The sequence below is a fragment of the Stylophora pistillata genome, chromosome 7 (assembly GCF_964205215.1).
Source record: "Stylophora pistillata chromosome 7, jaStyPist1.2, whole genome shotgun sequence".
Classification (NCBI taxonomy): Eukaryota; Metazoa; Cnidaria; class Anthozoa; order Scleractinia; family Pocilloporidae; genus Stylophora; species Stylophora pistillata.
In genome coordinates this window covers 13,379,931-13,399,710 of record NC_142525.1, presented here as the reverse complement: position 1 = coordinate 13,399,710, position 19,780 = coordinate 13,379,931, and the positions used below count along the sequence as shown (strand labels likewise).

Here is a 19,780-nt window from a genome sequence, read left to right as displayed (position 1 = left end):
CAAATAGAAGTCGCTTATTTATTATATTGAAAAATTACGTACAGCACCCCTATTAATTATAGCGTTTTCGAGTTGTAGATTTAGGGTTCTCCATATCCAAGGAATTCTAAATCTAACGCCCACACGGCTGCTTGTAAAATAATAACTCTATATACTTCATGCTTAAAATTTTACCAGGCGCTAAATATAGACGTCTCAGAAGGAGGCAATAAAGTTTTCAACGGGTCGAGTTACTAGTTAAATTGAAAAAAATATCTCGCTTTGACGCTATCTAGAAATTACAAACTTGAAAGAAAGTAAAAATGAATTAATTTGTTACAAGTTCGATTCAAAGAAAAACAGAAACCAAATCTGTCTTTTGGTGTGTTGCAATTTAACATCGCGAAATTTACTCAAACATAAACATTTCTTTGTTAAAACTCGTGACAGCTGTCGAAACGTGGCATTAAATGCAAACACGCCGAATGCCGTTCTAAATCAAAACTAAATGGCGCAATCAAAAAGCAAACTCCATAAATAATATTTAACTTACAAATGCAGCTAGGATTGACGCTTGAATTGACGTCAGTAAGGGACTATGATACATGATTTCTTTTGAATACAGTACTTACTAGAATGTTTGTTTTTATGCTGTATTGTAAAGTCATCGATGTATTTCATTTGGAGAGGAAATTCCAAGAAAGATAACTCCACCACAATCGGGTACAGTATGCTTAATTTTTTTTTATTGTATTTTTTTTTTTTAATATAATATTATTGTCAGTATACGATATTGTGTCGAGTAAAAGTTTGTTCAACCTAAGAAAGAGACTTGCAGAATTGCTTGTGTTATCAAGACTCGACTATTGTGACTCCATCTTTTCACCTCTGCCGCGATACTTGCTCAAGCGCCTTCAAAAAATTGAGTTTGCTGCCGCAAGTTTTGTTTATGGTAAATATGTTAATAGCATTGGAGACATCTTAAGGCTAAATTGGCTTCCTGTGGAAGAAAGAAGGGATTTTAACTTGCTAAATTTGACCTTTAAAGCGCTTTATTTTAAACAGTGGCCAACATATCTGAACTTACAACGAGTCCCTAAACGTAGAGAGCTGCGCTCATCAGACTGTATTAGACTACAGGTTCCTTTAAGAAAGGGGAACTTTGAAGACACCTCGGCCGTTTTATTTAATAATCTACCAAAGGAACGGAAGATATTTTTACATCGCGTTTATTTAAATATTTAAAAAACCGGGCGAAGGCACGCCTTTAGTAATTTAAAACTAGTTTAAGTTTTAAGTGTATACAGACTGGAATGTTTTGCTTTTTAAATTTATGATTGTAAATATTAAATAGGTTTTAGTTGATCCTATAATATATTTAGTCACTTAGTGACAGATGAAGAGCCACTCTGTGGATGCACTGTTAATAAACCCTTTACCTACTTACTTACTTACTTACTTACTTACTTACTTACTTACTTACTTACTTACTCGTTCCCCAAAAAGAAAAATTCCAATAGAGTAACTCTTCGGCATATGAATTAAAAACAGTTTCTTCATATCTTAATTAAATTCTGGAGAAGTACATAATGCATTCGAAAATAGGAAAAAAAGCATAAGTTTGAGAGTAAGTAGCGTTCCAGTCAGGTGGTCAGTGAAATATAAATCAGATCTTTAAATTTGTTGAACTGCAGTCATTTGGAGATATTCATACAGGACATGAGGTAGTCTCCCCCGCAGCCGTTTTGTTTTTTGGATGTAACGCAACGCTCCCCCAAAAGAACGGCTGCTGACAACCGAACTACATTCCTTTCTCCAAATTGGCCAATCACAGCTGGGGTTCCATTTTCAGGAACTTTTTCGCGCCAGACTCACCTTTCGAGACTCGTCCAATAAGATATCGTTTTCTATCACGATCCTCATGTGGAAAACACAAGACAAATGGCGGTGCTTGAAGGAGCACTTCGCAAAGCGTCGTCAAAGTTCAAAATTTTCGAGCTTAATGCTTAGAAGAAGCTTGCAATTAAAAAAGTTTTAGTCGAGAAAGAAGATGTTTTTGTTAAGTTGCCTACAGGATCCGGGAAATCGTTAATATATCAAGCACTCCCACTCGTGTTTGACCATGTTACCGATGAAAGTGGTCATATTATTGTTATTGTTGTTGCGTTGTACCAACGTGCGGAAACACTCGTTAATTCGGGCCGATTTCCTGTACCGGTGATAAGAAGCCACGAACATAACTAATCGGGTTCGCTCCAGCTAGCAGCGGACTGGCAAATGAAGAAGTACAAGTAGTGTAGGAGACGTTGGCCGACCTAAATTGCAGTGTTCTCGAAGCTTCGCCCGGTTTGTTGACGGCAAGCACGCGCTTTTTTCCTCCTGACCTCCATCTATAGGTCGAAGCAAGCGTTTAGCCCTTGGCCTAGATTGAAAGGCGTCTTGTATTTCCTTTTGATTATTGATGTAATTTACTGTTTCTTATATATTCTGACTTTTATAATCTGTAGTAACCTCTTGAAATAGTGTGAATAAATAGTTTCAGTTCAGTTTTTAGCTTCTTCTTCTTTCTCAGTTGCTCGCTGAAACTTTAACAACCGCTCAAACAATCTAGCGTTCGCGTCGTTGGCGTAGCAGTTGACGTCTATGTTAAGCGTAGATTCTATGATTTCAACCAAATTGTGAGAAGTTTTCCCAAAAATATATACTCTATCTTTACCAAGGCACAACTATGAACAAAACATTTCGAGCTCTCATCGACAAACTTCTTCAGTGTTTCTCTCGACATGATAGCTATATCATCTGCCACATCCACATTTTCGCGTGAAACCTTACGTCATTCAGATTTTCTGGTATGTGATTAGTCTGTTCAATAGACCGCGACCAAACGGCAAGGACAATGAGAAAGGAATGTAGTTCAGTTGTCAGCAGCCGTTCTTTTGGGGGAGCGTTGCGTGACATCCAAAAAACAACGGCTGCGAGGGAGACTAGACATCAGGCTGCTTTTTCAAACAATGGACGAACTGTCCCATTAATGCACTGCACAACGTGGTACGAGACTTCAAATATATCCACGAGAGCATTCGTTAGGACTTACTGGCTAAGAATGATCCATCCATCCCATGGTTACTTCTCCAAGTTCTTTTTCTTTCGGTGCCTTTACCATAGTAAATGATGAGTCCTCTGGTAGCGTAGCCGTCGAGAATGGAGACTTTCTACTGCTGTTTTCTTAAATGAACACATGTCATCCGATGGTCGTATATCAGGGGTCTGCCTACTGCCATTTTATCATCTACGGAACTTGTCCAGGATTAGAAAGTGCCTCACGAAGGATTCCTTTCAGGTACTTTGCGTTTTTTTTCTTTATTTCATATCGATTATGACCTTCTGAATGAGAAAAAATCTGCCGTGCCGTTGTCAACAACAACATTTAAAAAGCTATAATGACACAGCTGCGTGGATCTCTGAAATTTCCTGTTTTCAAGTTGATTTTTCAGTTTCAGCATTTTATACATGTTTTGATAACTTTCATCGCTTGTTAGGTTTTATTAAGGGAGTTTACAAATCGTATTCCTGAAACTTTCAGCTCTCTTTTTTGTAAAAACTAAAATTTTTGTCATCGTTTCTGGGATTTTCCGAGGTTAAAATATCTTTAAAACCGACGTTTCGATCAGTTTTACTGGTCTCCCTCAAGTTGTTTAAATGTTGTCAATACGGCGGATTGTTTAGTCTTTCAGCTTGGTGACCGCACACGACGTTTAACCAGAAGTTAGTGCAAATGTTTCTTTCTTGCACAAATGTTTTATAAGGAGCTATGGATGTAGAACTGACGCTAAATAATATCAATATTGTCTTTCAAATTATTTTTGAAGTCATTTATATTGTATTTATTATTCATTTATTCATTCCTAACAAGTCTATTTTATATTTGAAGGTAAGCTTAAATTAATCATGCCCCTCGCAATCAATTATAAACAACAATTTTCTCATTAAGAGAGTTTTGAATGGGACCAGTGCATCCAGTAAATGCATTAAGAAAATAATTTTCTTAAGGCTCTTGAGAATAAAACCTGTACAAGCTAATATTTCCCTGCTATAGAATAGTCGGAGGAAGTAACTAAGTAGGACTGGCATCATAATAATGATAACCAAACACCATACCACAGCTCATGGACACGTTAAAGTGTTAATAAACTTACCAAAAACAACCAGGTCAACTCTGCTTGAGGCCACTACATCATCCAGAACTTCAGGATAAAGCGTGCACTGATAAGTTCCCTCATCTGCAATACTTCTTAAACTAATCAGGAAAGTGACCCGGCCAGGACTCCTTCCATCCCACACTACACTGATACGTCCACTGTAGGAAGAACTTGGAACTAATTCTTGCAAGGCCCTGTCTATTACAATTAGGACTTTCCTTCCTCTCTCCAACTGAGCACTTCTCACTTTTCCAGTGAAGGTCCAAGTAAAGTTCACAGAGGCACCAACAATTCCAGTCACTTTGTTATTATAGGTAGAGGTAAACCGTACTTGGCATACTACAGATAGAAATGTAATCAAGCAGTTATGTTTAGAAATAGATCACGCTCGGCCATGCCGATTTCTGCAGGGATAAAACGTGTTATTCTTCCTCGTCTGGTCTCTAAGTGACAAAAAAAAGTTTACTTTTGCAAAAAAATAAATAAATAAATAAATAAATAAAGAGTTTTATCGCAAGGACAAGGATCTTTACAAACTGTTGGGAACATATCCATAAACAAAAGTCAGTAACAGCAAGTAAATCCTTTCCTCAGCGATAGAAAATGCAAAGGACTGCTTACAAAGACACCTGATAATCAGCACTGTACAAAGCTTGATTCATAAAATTTTAATTTTTCTATTGTCCGGCGCCTTTCGTCTGAAGGTAAAAAAAAGCCATTTGAAATTGAAATTGTCCCAAAATTCTGCACCCAGGGTACTAGCAATATCTTTTTAATTTCATAGATAAAGAATGACTGTGTTTAAAGAAAAAAGAAGGCCTATTAAGTTTCTATGTTTTCTTAAAAGAGTGAGTCGAAGTTGACGACTTGATTTCCTGAGTTGACGACTGACATTCTTATGTCAACTATTCACCGTCAAATGGCTTAGAACTCGAGTTACTTTACGCGAATTCACGCCTGTCGTTACTTATTTTTTTGGCTTTTGCAATTAAAGTAGAAGGCCGGCGTAAACTGAACGAAAGAAAAGGCGAAAAAAGATGAAGCTGAGGGACTAAAAACAACCTCATATTGGTTACTTGTCATTTTTTAATACTCATCTTTTACATTTGTGTTGCGTGAGGCAAAACCAATTAAATCGCTTTTATAGGTCGAGCCCTGTCCGATAACTAATGCAATTTCATCTCCGCGTGGTCAAATGAATTATTGTGAGCAAAGGCAAATGTAATACTTCGTCATGATATCGAGGTATGCTGATGGAGGGATCTATCAAGTCTCCTCTGCTGAATAGTCCAAGTTTCAAAGTTGTTTCCATGCGATTTAGTTTAATTTCCGACTAGGAATTGCCTTGTACTGTCCAAGTCTGTGAGATCGATTCGGAGATGAAATGGCTCCGATTACAAACTAAAATGATTTAAAAATAAAAATAATTATGGAACCGAAAGGAAAATTTTTGCAACTACACTATTCAGCAAAGTATTGAACAAACTAAAGACATTCCCGGAGCCAACTTTTAGGGTGTACGATAGAGCAAACATGATAGGATGAAACATAACTTCAACAGAGAAATCAGTAATCATTGATCTGTTGATATTTTTTGAGTGATTTAATCGATTACTAAAGCATGTTGCACCGATTTCTCCGGTGCTCCTCATCTTTAACACTGAATAAGGAAATGTTTTGGACTACAAGAGGTTTAAACGATGGCGAAAAGCATTTTTACCGGTGGCGACTGTTTGTCACCCTTTAGTGTTTTTCAAGTGTGATGCTAATCCCGAGTTTCAATTCAATTTCGGCCATTTCTTTGTTGTTACGGTTTTAAAAATCCGATCCTGATGGAAGATTGCACACGAATTAGTTTAAGTGAGCCTTACCTGCTGTAGGAATAATGACGACAGCGGTGAAAAAATATTGAAGGATCAACTGGATCTCACACATGACTAAATATGTTGCTTCATGCTAAGGTTACCAAGCTAGACGCCTAATCTTAATCAAAAACATGATTGTCATGGAATTGGATGAACTGCCTTGTCACCCTCTGTTAAAAGGTTACGGCTGGTGTTATGTAGTCACGCGTGTGCTCATTATAATAAACTGTTTGATCCAACCCGACCCACTTAATTTCTTTGATACATACCTGCATAACTACTGCTCATCCCATGCTAAACCCCCAAAAGGAAAGAAATTAATAATATGTTTTATCAGGGTTTAGTCCTAATTAGGGTTTAGTCCTAATCAGGGTTTAGTCCTAATTTAGTAGCTAATTAAAGGATACAGTTTACACTATTACTAGGTTCCCTTGCCAATAAAAGACAACAACAAAGCGTGGATGAAGGCTATTAATGGAAACTCATTTTTTCATTTAATAATATTTGTTTTACTTTGATTCCTTGTTTCCTGTAGCTGGATTGTGTCAGTGACTCACGAAACCAACGCGGCTATCATTTAAAGAACCCGAACTTATTCAAAAACTTTCCCAGAAACATTTTGAAAAGAACTAAATGATAATGATTGATGTGATACCCCAAAGTAGGCGAGGTAACCCGCTTGTCCATATCTTCTGTTATTATCTAGATCACGTTTACATATTAGCCGGTGGGGCAGCCAGCGCAGGTGGATTGCCCGGTCTGGCGTCTTGTGTAGTACTCTAAGCTGGTATGGGTCCTAAATTGCCATGTAAACATCTCAAGGTGGGGTAACCTGCCCAGCCTAGGTCGTGTCCACGTCACATTTGCAAGCACGACAACAAACTTGAGAAGTTTCACAACGGGATCCTGGGGTTGTTATGTTGTATGTAAACGTGTTCTGTTTTTCGGCCACAGCCAGGTGGGTTACAACACCTACCAAGGTCCCCTACCTCCATGTAAATAGGCCCTTAGTGAAAATTCATACGGCCATTTATTACTAACTCGGGAGAGAAGGATTCACTTGAATTTCTAAATTAGATTCAAAGACATAAACGTCTCTTGATGAGTATTGTGGAGGGAGAATGGACATCAGATGCTTACCAGAACATTATCTTAAATAAATGATATAAATTAGATAAATTAGAAACGGGATGCAGCGGAAGTTATAGAGCTGCTGCATATACCATTGTCACGGCTCCGTACATGAACCTCACTTTTGGGAGGAGGAGGGGATTGGTAACTTTTAACAGAGAGAGGCTGGAAAGTCATAAAGCAATAGTGAATATTAATTAATATGTTTTGCCCTCTCTCTTCTTTCAATTACTCCTTTCACACGAACTTTCAAAAAAACAAACAAACAAAGAATTAACAGATTGAAAGCTAGATCGAGAAAAGCTTTTTTATCATCAAGAAGGTTAAGAAGGAATCGAATCAGAATGTAGTTCTTTACACTATTATCTAATGGATCCATACATGTAACTTTAATCAATTCAGTCTTATTCTAATAAGTTTGTATTTCGAGCCAATTGCGAATACGACACCAAGCATAATTACGATTAACAGCATAAGTCAGGATACCAAGAATTCATACATATCTACAAGTCTAAGTCCTGAACGTTTTCATACAACTGCTTGTCGTACATTTTCGTGTTGATTCGCGTCTGTAGAGAAAAAAAAAGAAACAATATCATCCCCATAACAGGAAAGTTACTGAGCCAGCGACTATTCTCACCTCAAACAGAGAACTGAATATAGACTTAACTGGCTAAGCTTTTATCTTAAAATTGCCGAGAGAAAATCTTATCTGAGATTTAAACTGTGAAGTACTATATTTCGTGTCTCTGATTGGACGAACGATGTATTTTAACAGTTGTTCGCTTTGTACTTCACAATATACGTCTAAGTATGTGTGAAATAAAAACATCATACCATGGAAAGTGCTTGCACAATTTTTGTTCACACGTGATTCATCACAAAATCCCACTCCTTCCGTGCTCTCTCGTTCGTTTTTGATGCATTGGAATTCGCGAATAAAAATCGATTTTGCTTATTTCCCATGGGATAGTCTCTATTATGGTTATGATTGTCTAAGGTCTCACCTTGTGTTGGGTTTCCATCTCCTTAAGCTGGTTTCTCAAATCAGTAAATGTTGGTCTAGCATCCGGTTCATTTTACCAGCATCTTATCATAATCTGGTACCCGGAATGTATGAAGTGGAAAATGTTCAACAAACAAACATACAGAAAAGCAATTTTTTTTGGCTCTCACAAAAAAAGAAATAATTTTGATATCAATTAAATGGGACTGTACTTAACAATCACTTGGCGAATTATTTATTTCAATAAGATTAACAACAAGCGACCGAAGTTAACTGACAATTGTCTTTATTCATTATACCATCAAGAGAAACTTGAAGGTGAGAAACAATATGAAAAATTAAGCTTACCATATGTCGTCCAAGTGCTGTGGTTTAGGCATTCTGTAGCCCTGCTGAGGTACTTTCGCAATTTTCCAACCATCCATTCGTGGGTATGGTGAGCCACCTGAAAGTGATATAAATATTCTTCTTTTTGTAATTAACATAAAATGATGGAGATTTCAAGCGAGAACTGCTTGGACTGATGAAATTTTTAAATCACAACAACAAAGCTTGAAAAAATATAACTTTTTCGTTAAAACTGCCCGCAATTTAAGAATGCTGTTTTAGCTTGACTACTTCGTTTACTCAGTTTTATGAATTGACGTCGATCTTCAAAGTAAATTAATCATAACCTATCATTTATTTTCTTTTTTTTTCATTGTATATTGTAAATGACTTAAATTGTTACCTATTGTGAAAATCTCTTAAAGGAGAACTCCATAGCTCCATCTAAAAGATAATGGAATAATTATAACATAAACAGTGCTCTTAGAAAAAAATGAATTGATTGGTAAGTTTCTAAAGAAGCTGTGGTGCTGCGTCATTGGGAGTAACAAGGTAATTTTGGTTTTATTAACTGAGCCGTCAATGCAAATTAGCCACCGTTGGGGGTTTCAGAGCTGATGTTTCGAGCGTTAGCCCTTCGTCAGAGGGAATGACAGCAAACAGGTTCAAACAATACATACATACATACATATGTCAATTGACCACTCCCCATGGGGGCTTTTCAGGGCCAATCCCCACTCGGCAACCACCCCACGGGAGGACATCGATCCATCACACAGTAATCTCGTGGGTGGGAAATTAACGTCTCCTACCCCTAACCCTGCAGGAGACGGGACCTTCATTTATTCGTCCCTATCCGAGAAGACTAGAGTATCTAACCATTTCTTGATGTTATAGAAAAGCAGCATATTCTTCTCACTTGTTTTAAGACCTGAGTGTTGGTCTGGCCGGGGCCGAGAGGAGCAAACCATAGATTAAATTTGAAAAACACTGGAAGATCATTTAGCGACAGACTTGTAACTATCCAGTGATGGTAGCAATACTCTTGGAAGATTGATACTTTGTGAAACAGGTGCGGATGCTACCGTTGAGACTACATGGTCTATCTGCTAATGAGAGTAGTTTTATGAAGATCCTGAAGTCGAAAGCGTAGCGATATTTCATTAAGTAAGAGATGCCTGTACTTACACATTTCTTTTCGTGGTATATGTGCCATACAACAACGCCTCGTAAGTTGTCCACTCTACTGGAAGGCAACCCTTCGGATTTAAAAGTTACCTCATGAAATATTTTTGATTTACATACCAACAACATAGCTTACAGAAAGATTCCACGAAAATAAAATTTCAAATTCAACCTGAGTTGTGGCAAAATCCTACCCTTGATAATTATACCTTTGGAATAATGAAGATGAACGGCATTTTTTTTTACCTTTGTCTTTATTTCATAAATGAGCTCATGTTGCACATCTCTGGCCATTCCAAAGTATTTTACTTTACATGACTGTTTTGTGTTCCCCGACCAGCACATTACGGGCCCCAAGGTCTCTATGGATGATCTAACCAAGGGGAATAATAATGAAGATTCCAAGATCATTATCGAAACAAGGAAAACCAGTCTTGCAAATACCATAATACTTCCATTCTAAAAATCAAACTACTACATCACAAACTAGGAAATTTGTCATGCATGCACTTATGTCGGATCAACTGCTCTGATATTTCTGTAATAAAAACTCACATATTTTGAGGACAAGTAACTCATTCCATCAGCGATTTTCCAAGCAAACTTTATCAACTGCTGTGACGTCAGGTTTGTTTGCGATTTGATATCCGGATCCTTGAAGTAAGTCTCATTCAATCCACGACTCTTTCTCAGGTAACCCAGCAGATCTTCACTAGAAACATATTCGATCAACAACAGCAAGGGCTCTGAGAAAAAAAAAAAAGCATGCGGGTTTACTGAAAACGGAGTTACGGAGTTAATAGAAAACTTCGAATTAAAGTTGTTCTTTCTCAAGAAAGAAAATCTATCTAACTGGAGCTAACAAGGCATAGTGCAACTCAGTTTAACTTAGAGGCTGATAGTTTCTAAAGAAACTTAGTTAGGTTGCGTAGAAACCACAAATATCATGGACAGTGAACGGGAACAACTCATCAGTTTCTGTTACACATCCAGGAAGTTTTATGGCGTGTGGATGTGGTTTTCGTTGCTTCATCGTTTCAAGTTCTCTCATTAAGTCTCGTCTGAATCTGAGGCGTCATCTTAGGATAAGAAGTCATCAGGTATATCGTTTACTATGCCAATCGTCATTGACAAATTAAAAGTATAAAAAATTAAAGACACTTTGCTCATCAAAATCTTGTAAAAATGTGTGAGTCATTCTTGGTTATCCAGGTAGCGTTGCTGAGTAAAATCCAGAAAAGAAGGAAAAGAAAATTGGGGCCTCTAAGCCTTGTCAACTGCTGCCGTCCAAATTGTTATTTTCAAATTTTGCATGGAGGTAAGGGAAAATGCGTCTTTAACTTTTCGACAAATGATGGTCAGTGGCTTGTCATTTATCACACTGAACGACGATTACAAATTTTCAGAACTTTCCCTCGCGTAAGGGTAAATATTTAATCTCTGAGCATTTAATGGCTATAGTCGTAACTCCAGGCCTTCCGCGAAGTTCTACAGCTGTTCCTTTTGCAACCTGACCGAAAGCGCCTTTACCAATGATTTTTTTTCTACTGTCACGTGATCCCGTGATACTTCCCAGTAGCGTGTCGATGGATGGAAAGGTGCTTGGCCAGTGGTTTGTGTTTGACTTCCATCTGTGATTGTTTCTTTTATATCCATGTAGTCTGCAGGAAGTTGGGCAAAGTTACCTGAATCAGGAAAACCTAACTCCAGGTATTTTAACTCCATATCTTCCTGAAAAATGTGGAATATATCATTACTTTAACATTTCATCCTTACATGCACGTGGAAAGTAATGACGCATTTCTGAAAACGATAACTTTGACTCCATGTAAAGAACCTTGTTAAGGTCATTTCTTCCTATCACTGCTTATATTATTCAATTGCTTTCAGCGTCAGAACACTCACCTCGTAGGAAGTTTCATCTTTATTAGCCCTTAAATAAGATAAAGGGGACAATTACTATTAATATATTTATAATATTAATAATAAGATATTTACAGAGCGCTTTAACTATTGGTCAATATTCAAAAGCGCTGCACAATAAGAATATATATCAAATAGACCAAACGTCACAAATTAAAAACCTTTTTAAAAAGAAAAGTCTTGAGTCTTTTTTTCAACACAGAAATATTGCTACTAGATCTAATAGTCAGCGGTAAAGAGTTCCATAGAACCGGTGCAGCGTGGGTGAAAGCGCGACCCCAAAATGTAGAGCAGTTGACTGTGGGAACTGACAGAAGAAACTGTGAGGAAGAACGAAGAGAATAGTTGAATTCGGTTTTCGTAGACAGAAGATCGTTAATATAATCTGGAGCTTGGTTATGTAAGGACTTATAGACAATTAGAGGCAGTTTGAACTAGACTCGGAACTCCAAAGGGAGCCAGTGTAGGTCAGCAAGGGCAGGCGTTATGTGGTCGAACTTAGACAATTGAAAAACAACTCTAGCTGCTGCGTTCTGGACTTTATGAAGGCGATCGAGTTGATATTATTTTAGGTAGGCCAAAGAGAAGGGCTTTGCAGTAGTTAAGATGAGAGGATACAAATGTATGGACCAATGTTTTTGTCGTGTTAACATTGAGGAATTTCCTAATCTGTCTTAATTTATACAGACCGTGAAAAGCTTTACTACAGGTCTTGCCTATATGTATATTCATACGTATTTGGACATCGAACCATGCTTCAAGATTTCAAACGCTTCCTGAGGGTTTAATGCTGGATTTACCAACGACGATAGAATAAATTGTCGTCTTTGCCAGCTGATGGCGGGAGCCGATAATAAGAAACTCTGTTGTTATGTCATTAATCATTAGGCGATTGGATATAAAGCCAGAGCGCACTTCAGCGATACAGCTCTCCAGAACTTTAATAGCCTCAACTTAAGATTCTAGGGACATAGGTCGAAAGGAGAAGTAGAGCTGAGCGTCATATCCATAACTATGGGCGGAGGGAAGGTGATGAGAGATAGTATGAAAAAGGCGGGAAACATAGAGAGTAAAAAGAAAAGGCCCCAGGCCCCATACAGCTGCCTTGTGGAACTCCACAATTAAGAATAGAATCGTCAGACGCTTTGCCACTGATTAACATACTCTGTTTGCGATCAGATAGAAACGAATCAAACCCTTTTAAGGCGGTGTCAGTAACTCCAAAATCTCGTTCGAGGACGTTTAGGAGAATGGAATACTCGATCGTGTCAAACGCAGCACTAAGGTCTAAAAGCACGAGCAGTGTTACTTCCTGATTGTCCATATGTAACAGGATATCATTCTGAACTTTCAATAAAGCAGTTTCCGTCGAGTGAAACTTACGGAAACCGGATTGCAATTTAGGAAGAGGTGCATAATTTTCACAGTGGTCAAGCAGTTACTGAAGTACAGCCTTTTGGGCAACCTTAGAGATAAAAGGAAGATTACTGACAGGAGGAAAATATTTAAGAACCAAATCAAGGCCGGGCTTTTTGAGTAGGGGAATAGCAAGGACAGTTTTCCAGTTATCAGGAACGAGACCAGTAAGAAGAGACATGTTAACCATCTCGGTTATGCAAGGGACCGATGCATCAAGACAAGACTTTAGTAGCCATGTTGATATAGGATCAAGTTGACATGAAGCACTGGTGGATTCACTGATAATTTTGGAGACGTCTTCAACGGATACAGCTGAAAAATGGTGTAATTTCTCGACAATATTTACTGCTAATAGCCGGGCTTCTGGGAAGTGAATCTTGTTTAGATCTTCCTTAATTAGCTAGCGCTCGATTTTTGTAACAAAGAATTTAAGAAGAGGGTTTAATTTGAATCATTTTGATTCTCAACCTTCAAACCTGCAAGCTAACTGATAGCCGAGTCAAATTTCCTTTTTTATTTTTTTTCAGACTCCATCCTTTTTCAGCATATTGCTGTTCCATTTTCTAACATATTTTCCTTGTGATACAACCCGTTCAGTGACACGTTTAGTTGCATTTTTTGTCTTTAGTAATGCTCCTCCAAAAGTCACCTCTGTCACTCAAAACTCAGACAATTTTCTTTCCACAAACTATTATTGGATCTAATGGACAGCTAGATCTCCTAGTAATGATATGATTGTTTTAGCTTTTAGTTTAATCTGCATCCGTTTTAAAAAGTGGAAAAAGAAGAGTTCTTACCGCGGTTTTCTCCAGCGCCTAAGAAACAAAATACATTGAGAGATCAATGATAAGTTACCAGAAGGTATTTTGATATCAGACCGAATAGTAAAAACAAAACTGAAGAATTAAAGGATAATTTCTGAGGCATATGGCATTATGAGAAATATTGCAGCCAGCTGAGGCCTACGCCGAAATAGTTATCTATTATAATTACTGATCCCCATGAAATCCTATTGTTCTGTGTCTGTGTTGGATATTCGATTTTAGTCGCACCTATGTGTGATAATTGTGATGCTCACTGCTACTGTTCTTTGTTGCGATGAATATACCTTAGATTTTAATTGTGCCGAGAGTTCTTATTGTAGCTTGTTGTTATAGTTGTTCAAAACAGTTCTAATGATGGAATTAATTCCTGCGCCTTGCACGCCTTGTGTAACACTGGTAATTTGCATACTTTATAAGCCAGAGAACTCAGTCATTTTACTCAGTGCGAACCTAAGTTTAAAAAGGGAATGGATTCGTCGGAAGACGAAGGATTATTTATTACACAGAGCTCTACGGGGAAAATTATACTACACGAGAGGTTAAAGTAGTAAGTCCGGAAAAATGTGATCAAGAGGGTAGTAATGAGTCAGTAGTTGTTAGCACTAATTCCACTAGAATTCGTATTAACAAAGATTTAGTAATACATAGACAGGTAAAAACGAACGATATAATATCCCGACGTTTCGGCGACTTCATGACTCCATTATCAAGGGTACGAATGAAAATAAAATTAACAAATGCGTGGATAGCCATAAGAGCACGTCATCTTCAGTACGCAAGCACTACGACAACGACCACGCAGGTGCTGTCCCTGAGGACCTTCTTAGCTGTTTCAAAGTTCTCAAGAAGTGCATGAACAAATTCGATTGTCTCGTCAACGAGATGCTTTACATCAAACCATTAACACCGAGTTTGAACGTGCAAACGAATTCTATCTGTGCTAAAGTATTTGTGTAGCTACCTCCCCTATGCCAATTAGTTGTAACTCTTGAACTCGCATTTGTTAATTTTATTTTCATTCGTACCCTTGATAATGGCGTCATGAAGTCGCCGAAACGTCAAGATATTATATCGTTCGTTTTTACCTGTCTATCCACTAGAATTGTTATTTACTATAAATAAACTGATGAATATAATACTTATTAATGCAATAGATTGTGCTCCATACTATCAGTCTCCTTGATTGTATTTATTTTCAGTGTTTGAAAGTTTTAGTTGATTAAAGTAACACTTTGAAACAAAAATTAAGTTGCAATGAACGAGAGTTAAACGCAAACGGTAATGTTGACAATGCGGTAAGCTATCAGTTTTGGTGCGCTTTATACATTAAATTTCCTAAAACAAGCTGCAATATTGTTAGTAATTGTAACCTGCACACTGCAATATTTTTTTTAATATTGCAGCATGCTTATTTAGCACGTTTAACTATATTACCCCTGATAATTTACCTGCTAACAAAAAGGAGCGCCTCCGTTTTCCTCATACAGTTGTTTTGTCATCTTAAAGACTACAATCATTGATTTAATGCAGAGAAAAAGAACAATAGAATTTCATGGGGATCAGTAAATATTAACGATATTTATCTTTCTTATGTAACCAAACAATGTAAATTAATAACACAAGGATTATGAAAACAAGTACTCCAATTATGCCTATAAGCATGACGTAATGGCATGAGCAATTGCATTCTTCTAAAACTAAAGAAAAATAGGAATTTAAGTTAGACTACTCAAGGGAACGCCTCATTACCTAACTCAGAGAAAGCAGGAATTGCGACAATGACTCAAACACATGATGGTGATTGTATTAATGAACCTTGCCGGAAAAGAGAGACTGTTCAAGTCTGAATACATTAGATACCGTTTCTCATTGGCTATTCAAAGTGGACTGTTTCGAGGAATAGATTCAGCGATGTCTAAGCGAAAAATTCAAGGAGTGTTGGGGAGACGAAAGTCATGAGTCCCGGTGCTCAACAAATTGGATGACAGCCTTTCTAAAGATTTCAGGTCCCCAGTGCATACGTATAGGATATTCTTCACCATATAAACGCCCCATGCTCACACGATTATACATCAATTACACCCAGAGAACTATGGGTTAGAGTGATGTATTTCTCCAATACTTCATGCTACTCTCCACTGGACAAGCTAATGGCAGCGTCAGATGTGACATTTAAGGTCGTCACACACGAGGGGACTAGTCGCAAAGACTAGTCCCAGCGACCGGTTGCCAAATTTTCATTGTTTTCGTGTAACGCCCCAGACTAAGAAACATCTTTAGCCTCTTAAATTTCCTATGTTCTTGTGCAATTGAGTGCTCTCGTGTGAACACCTTAAGGGACTAGTCCCTGCTACCGGTCCCCTCGTGTAAACCCTTCCAAGACTTGTCGTCGGGACTAGTCGCACGGACTAGTCGCATGGGACTAGTCCCCTTGTGTGTGCTGACCTTTACAGCATCATAATGTTGAGTTCAAAACGTGAGGTTGGAATCAAAATTTCTAAATCTATGTCGCTCCTACCTTTCTTGTTATTGTTTTGTAGATCTACCACTTTTACTCTTTTGATGTTCGTTTCTTCTTTTAAACTTTCACCAGGTTCATTTGTGGCCGTGATTGCAAATTCATACACCTTGCACCTTTCCAACTTGACTGCCATGTCTTTGATTGAGACGTCTGTAATTTTTCCTACGTACGACTGTCCACTTTCCTAATTTCCCATCAGTCACTATTCTTTGGTACACGGTATACTGTATAATTACTTTTCCATAGTCTTCTGGCTCCTTTCACTTCAAGGTGATTGCGTGATCTGTTATTTCACTGGGGAGGTCACACATTTACACTTCTGCCAGAGGATCTTGACTGATCAAAAACAGCAGAACATAATGTCTGACTAGTTACGTTGACGGAACATCTGAAACTAGAAAATCCTTATGAGTAGCGTAAGGAAATAGACAAATATCGTTATTGTGATTGCTTACCTTCAAACTTTGTCTTCACCCTGGCGACGACAGGATCTCCTTGAAACACAGCATTCCTCGCAAAAACTTTCACCGCGTAGTCTGTATCTCTTTCCAAACCCCCAAAAGTATATAAATTATTGTTGTACCAGGATCAGTTATATTAACAGATTGTTTATCTCTGTGTCACCTTTTAGTGTGACTACTCGGTATCCTGTGATAGGACTCCCTCCATCATCAGCTGCTGCAGTCCACTTTACTATTACTGAATTAGCCTGAATACCCTCATCTGATGATCCCATGATTGGAGGGCCCGGTTTATCTACTGTTTCATAATCATATTATAAAATGGCGAGATTATTAAGAGGCGGTCTCTCTTATTTCCACCCGGTCAATTTCGCGTCAAAAATAATTTTGACTGAAACTCTGTAAACAGAAAGACTTTACTGAGAAGAGAACTAAATTAGATTAGGCATAAGGGGCTATAATTGTCCTTCATTCCGTGGGGAGCGTCGTAACATCTCCAAAATGGAAGAATAGGCATATTTTGTAGCTTTGTAAAATATTTGATTTGCATGGTTAAGCCATAAAATTTATATCAGGTTGCTTAAAAGCCTTTCTAGTTTTCCAGGAGAGTTAGAATTTCCCTCTTATATATATTTGAAAAGGCGTATTTTTGGCATATTCTGACAACTATGAATAGCCATCGGCCGATGGTCGTAAATAACCTTGATTTAGACGTTAAGGTTTGGGATTTGGGACCTAATTGACAACTTTATCCTACACAGCCGTCAAGATTAGGGGAACCTTTTGAAACGAGTTCTGCAAATATAAGATTAATTCCCTTGAAATGTCGAGATGAACTACATTTCTAGTATTTAGCTGCTTTTTCCGGCCGGTCAGCAGCGGTGGTCGCCATCTTTTACCCATGTTTCCTCTGGCAGGCCGTTTGTAGCAATATTCAAAAATTCTTTCATTCAACCATTCAACTGCAATTCAACCGTTCAATTCAACCCCAATTCAAATATTCAACACCCCCATTCAACCATTCAAAAATCTGTTCAACTATTCAACCCCAATTAAACTATTCAACCCCATTAAATTATTTAGTCTCAATTCAATCATTCAATCGTGCCTTCCTCTAGACCGCTTCTTCGGCGGCATCAACTTTTCAAATGACGTTTTTCACCGTCATACATGTAAGAATTAAAAACTATTTACTGATATGGATGCTACGATAGTTTGTTGTTCGCACATGATTCAAGATAGAACTTTGAAAGCCCTAATTAGTGAGATGGAAAAAGATATCAAAGCGATTCCGCAACTTCGAGGAAAATAGCGTATTTTTCATGTATGAAAAATGATCTGGGCGCGCAAGGCATCTCGGTTGAAAATGGGCCTTTAAGATAGCTGGAAGATTGTTTCAGTTTGAAGATTACTAGAAAACACGGTTGCAAAAAAGAACTTGAAGAGTACCATGTCTAAGAACTGTGAGTTCAAAAAAAAGAAAACAGGTTTAGGTAAAAGATAGTGAGAATTTAAAACATGGCCTACAAAACATTCTGTATATGTATGAACAACAGGAGTTTCGAATAGTTTAAATCTAACGTTTGCATGGTTGACTTTTTATGCTGTTGCTTCGAGGCGTTGTTTTCCTCGCCGTGATGTTATTCAGCTCTGTCCATAGCGTGCACTGTTGAGTTATGGATGTACGCGAGAGGTTGCTAAGCCCGAAAGAAGCCAGAGTCGCGCGAGGCGATATCTAAGAGCGACTTTATCCTCTTGAGTGCCTCGAAAACCATCCGTGTGCATGCATAACTCATTAGTGTACGCTGTGGTGTTTACATTGATATTTTGTACCAAAAGAGTTCCCTCTCATTTAACAAATCGTACGTCACCAGAAAAAACCAGTGCGCGGAAACTAGTGTTTGCTTTGGTTAACATTGTACACCCATGAGCAAATGATGAAAACTAAATCGCCCAATCAGAGTGCACACTTTACTTTGGTTATGTTATAGTCTCTTTGAGTCCAGATCGCGATTGATCTCAGACCAATCAAACATAATTTCCCCCTCCGTCACTTTTGGTTCTCTTAGCTTACGCGCCGCACTCCCATTGGCCGAATTATCAGATTGTTCGTATCTTATCATTGGTTTCTTCTAAGTTATAACCACGATAACGGTTTTCAGCAAATCACAAGATCTTAGAAAAAAATTCGAAATACGTTCTACGAAGGAGCGCTATAAATAGGATGGCTCAGCTCAATGATTTCAGCTTAAAGTCAGGTATCGTCCAATATGGCTACCAACAGAGGCATCATACACTGTACTATCAAAAGAAGCTGTAATTACCGAAAATGTACTCAGTGTGTTGGTTTGGTTCAAATGAATAAGATATCAGAATATCGGGTTTTTCTAAACCTCCATTCCAATGGACTCCCCAAGTCCCGAGTTCTTGCCCGTTCTCTGAGACTTCGACTTCTTCGCATTGAAGCTGGCGAGTTTCTGAGACGATTGCATGAATAATACCGCATGCAGAAAGTACGACTTTTAGCTAGAGTGTCATAACTCTTATTATAATCTGCAATCATTGGTTGTAACTGCTGCTCGTCAAATAATATTTTGTGGATTTTGGCGATATGTCTGACGGAAGTAATCTACCACTAACCTGAGAAAAGTATTCGGCAGATCTAGGATTTGAGTTTTCGTTCAAAACTGAAGTTCCTGGGACTCAACAAAGGAAACCTCTGGGCATTAAGGATTGCCGGGGCGTATGAAAATGGCTAAAAGGCTCGTTGAATCTGACGAAAGAGAAGTCAAGTACGCAAAATGCAGATCTCGTGGAACTCTTCTCCTAGCATTTGAGGGGAAATGTGAGAGGAGAGGAGGATTGTACTTGATCTGCTTGCTGAGGTAAATCGGTGATCGGTGGCGGTTAACTCGCGTGATCCGATCATTCTTTCATTTT

The 19,780-nt window shown here is 38.1% G+C and overlaps 1 protein-coding gene and 1 pseudogene across 1 annotated transcript; both read right to left on the bottom strand.

Annotated features, from left to right (window-relative positions):
- Positions 1-12: 12 nt before the first annotated feature.
- On the bottom strand, positions 13-6,184 carry LOC148726699 (uncharacterized). Its single transcript, XM_088727986.1, has 3 exons — positions 6,050-6,184; positions 4,176-4,517; positions 13-979 (listed from the first exon to the last, which is right to left on the bottom strand). Exons 1-3 carry the CDS (start codon positions 6,111-6,113, stop codon positions 927-929), a joined length of 459 nt encoding a protein of 152 aa, XP_088584112.1. The 5' UTR covers positions 6,114-6,184; the 3' UTR covers positions 13-926.
- Positions 6,185-7,219: 1,035 nt separating this feature from the next.
- Positions 7,220-17,115, bottom strand: LOC148726698 (uncharacterized; annotated as a pseudogene).
- Between the last annotated feature and the right edge of the window lie 2,665 nt (positions 17,116-19,780).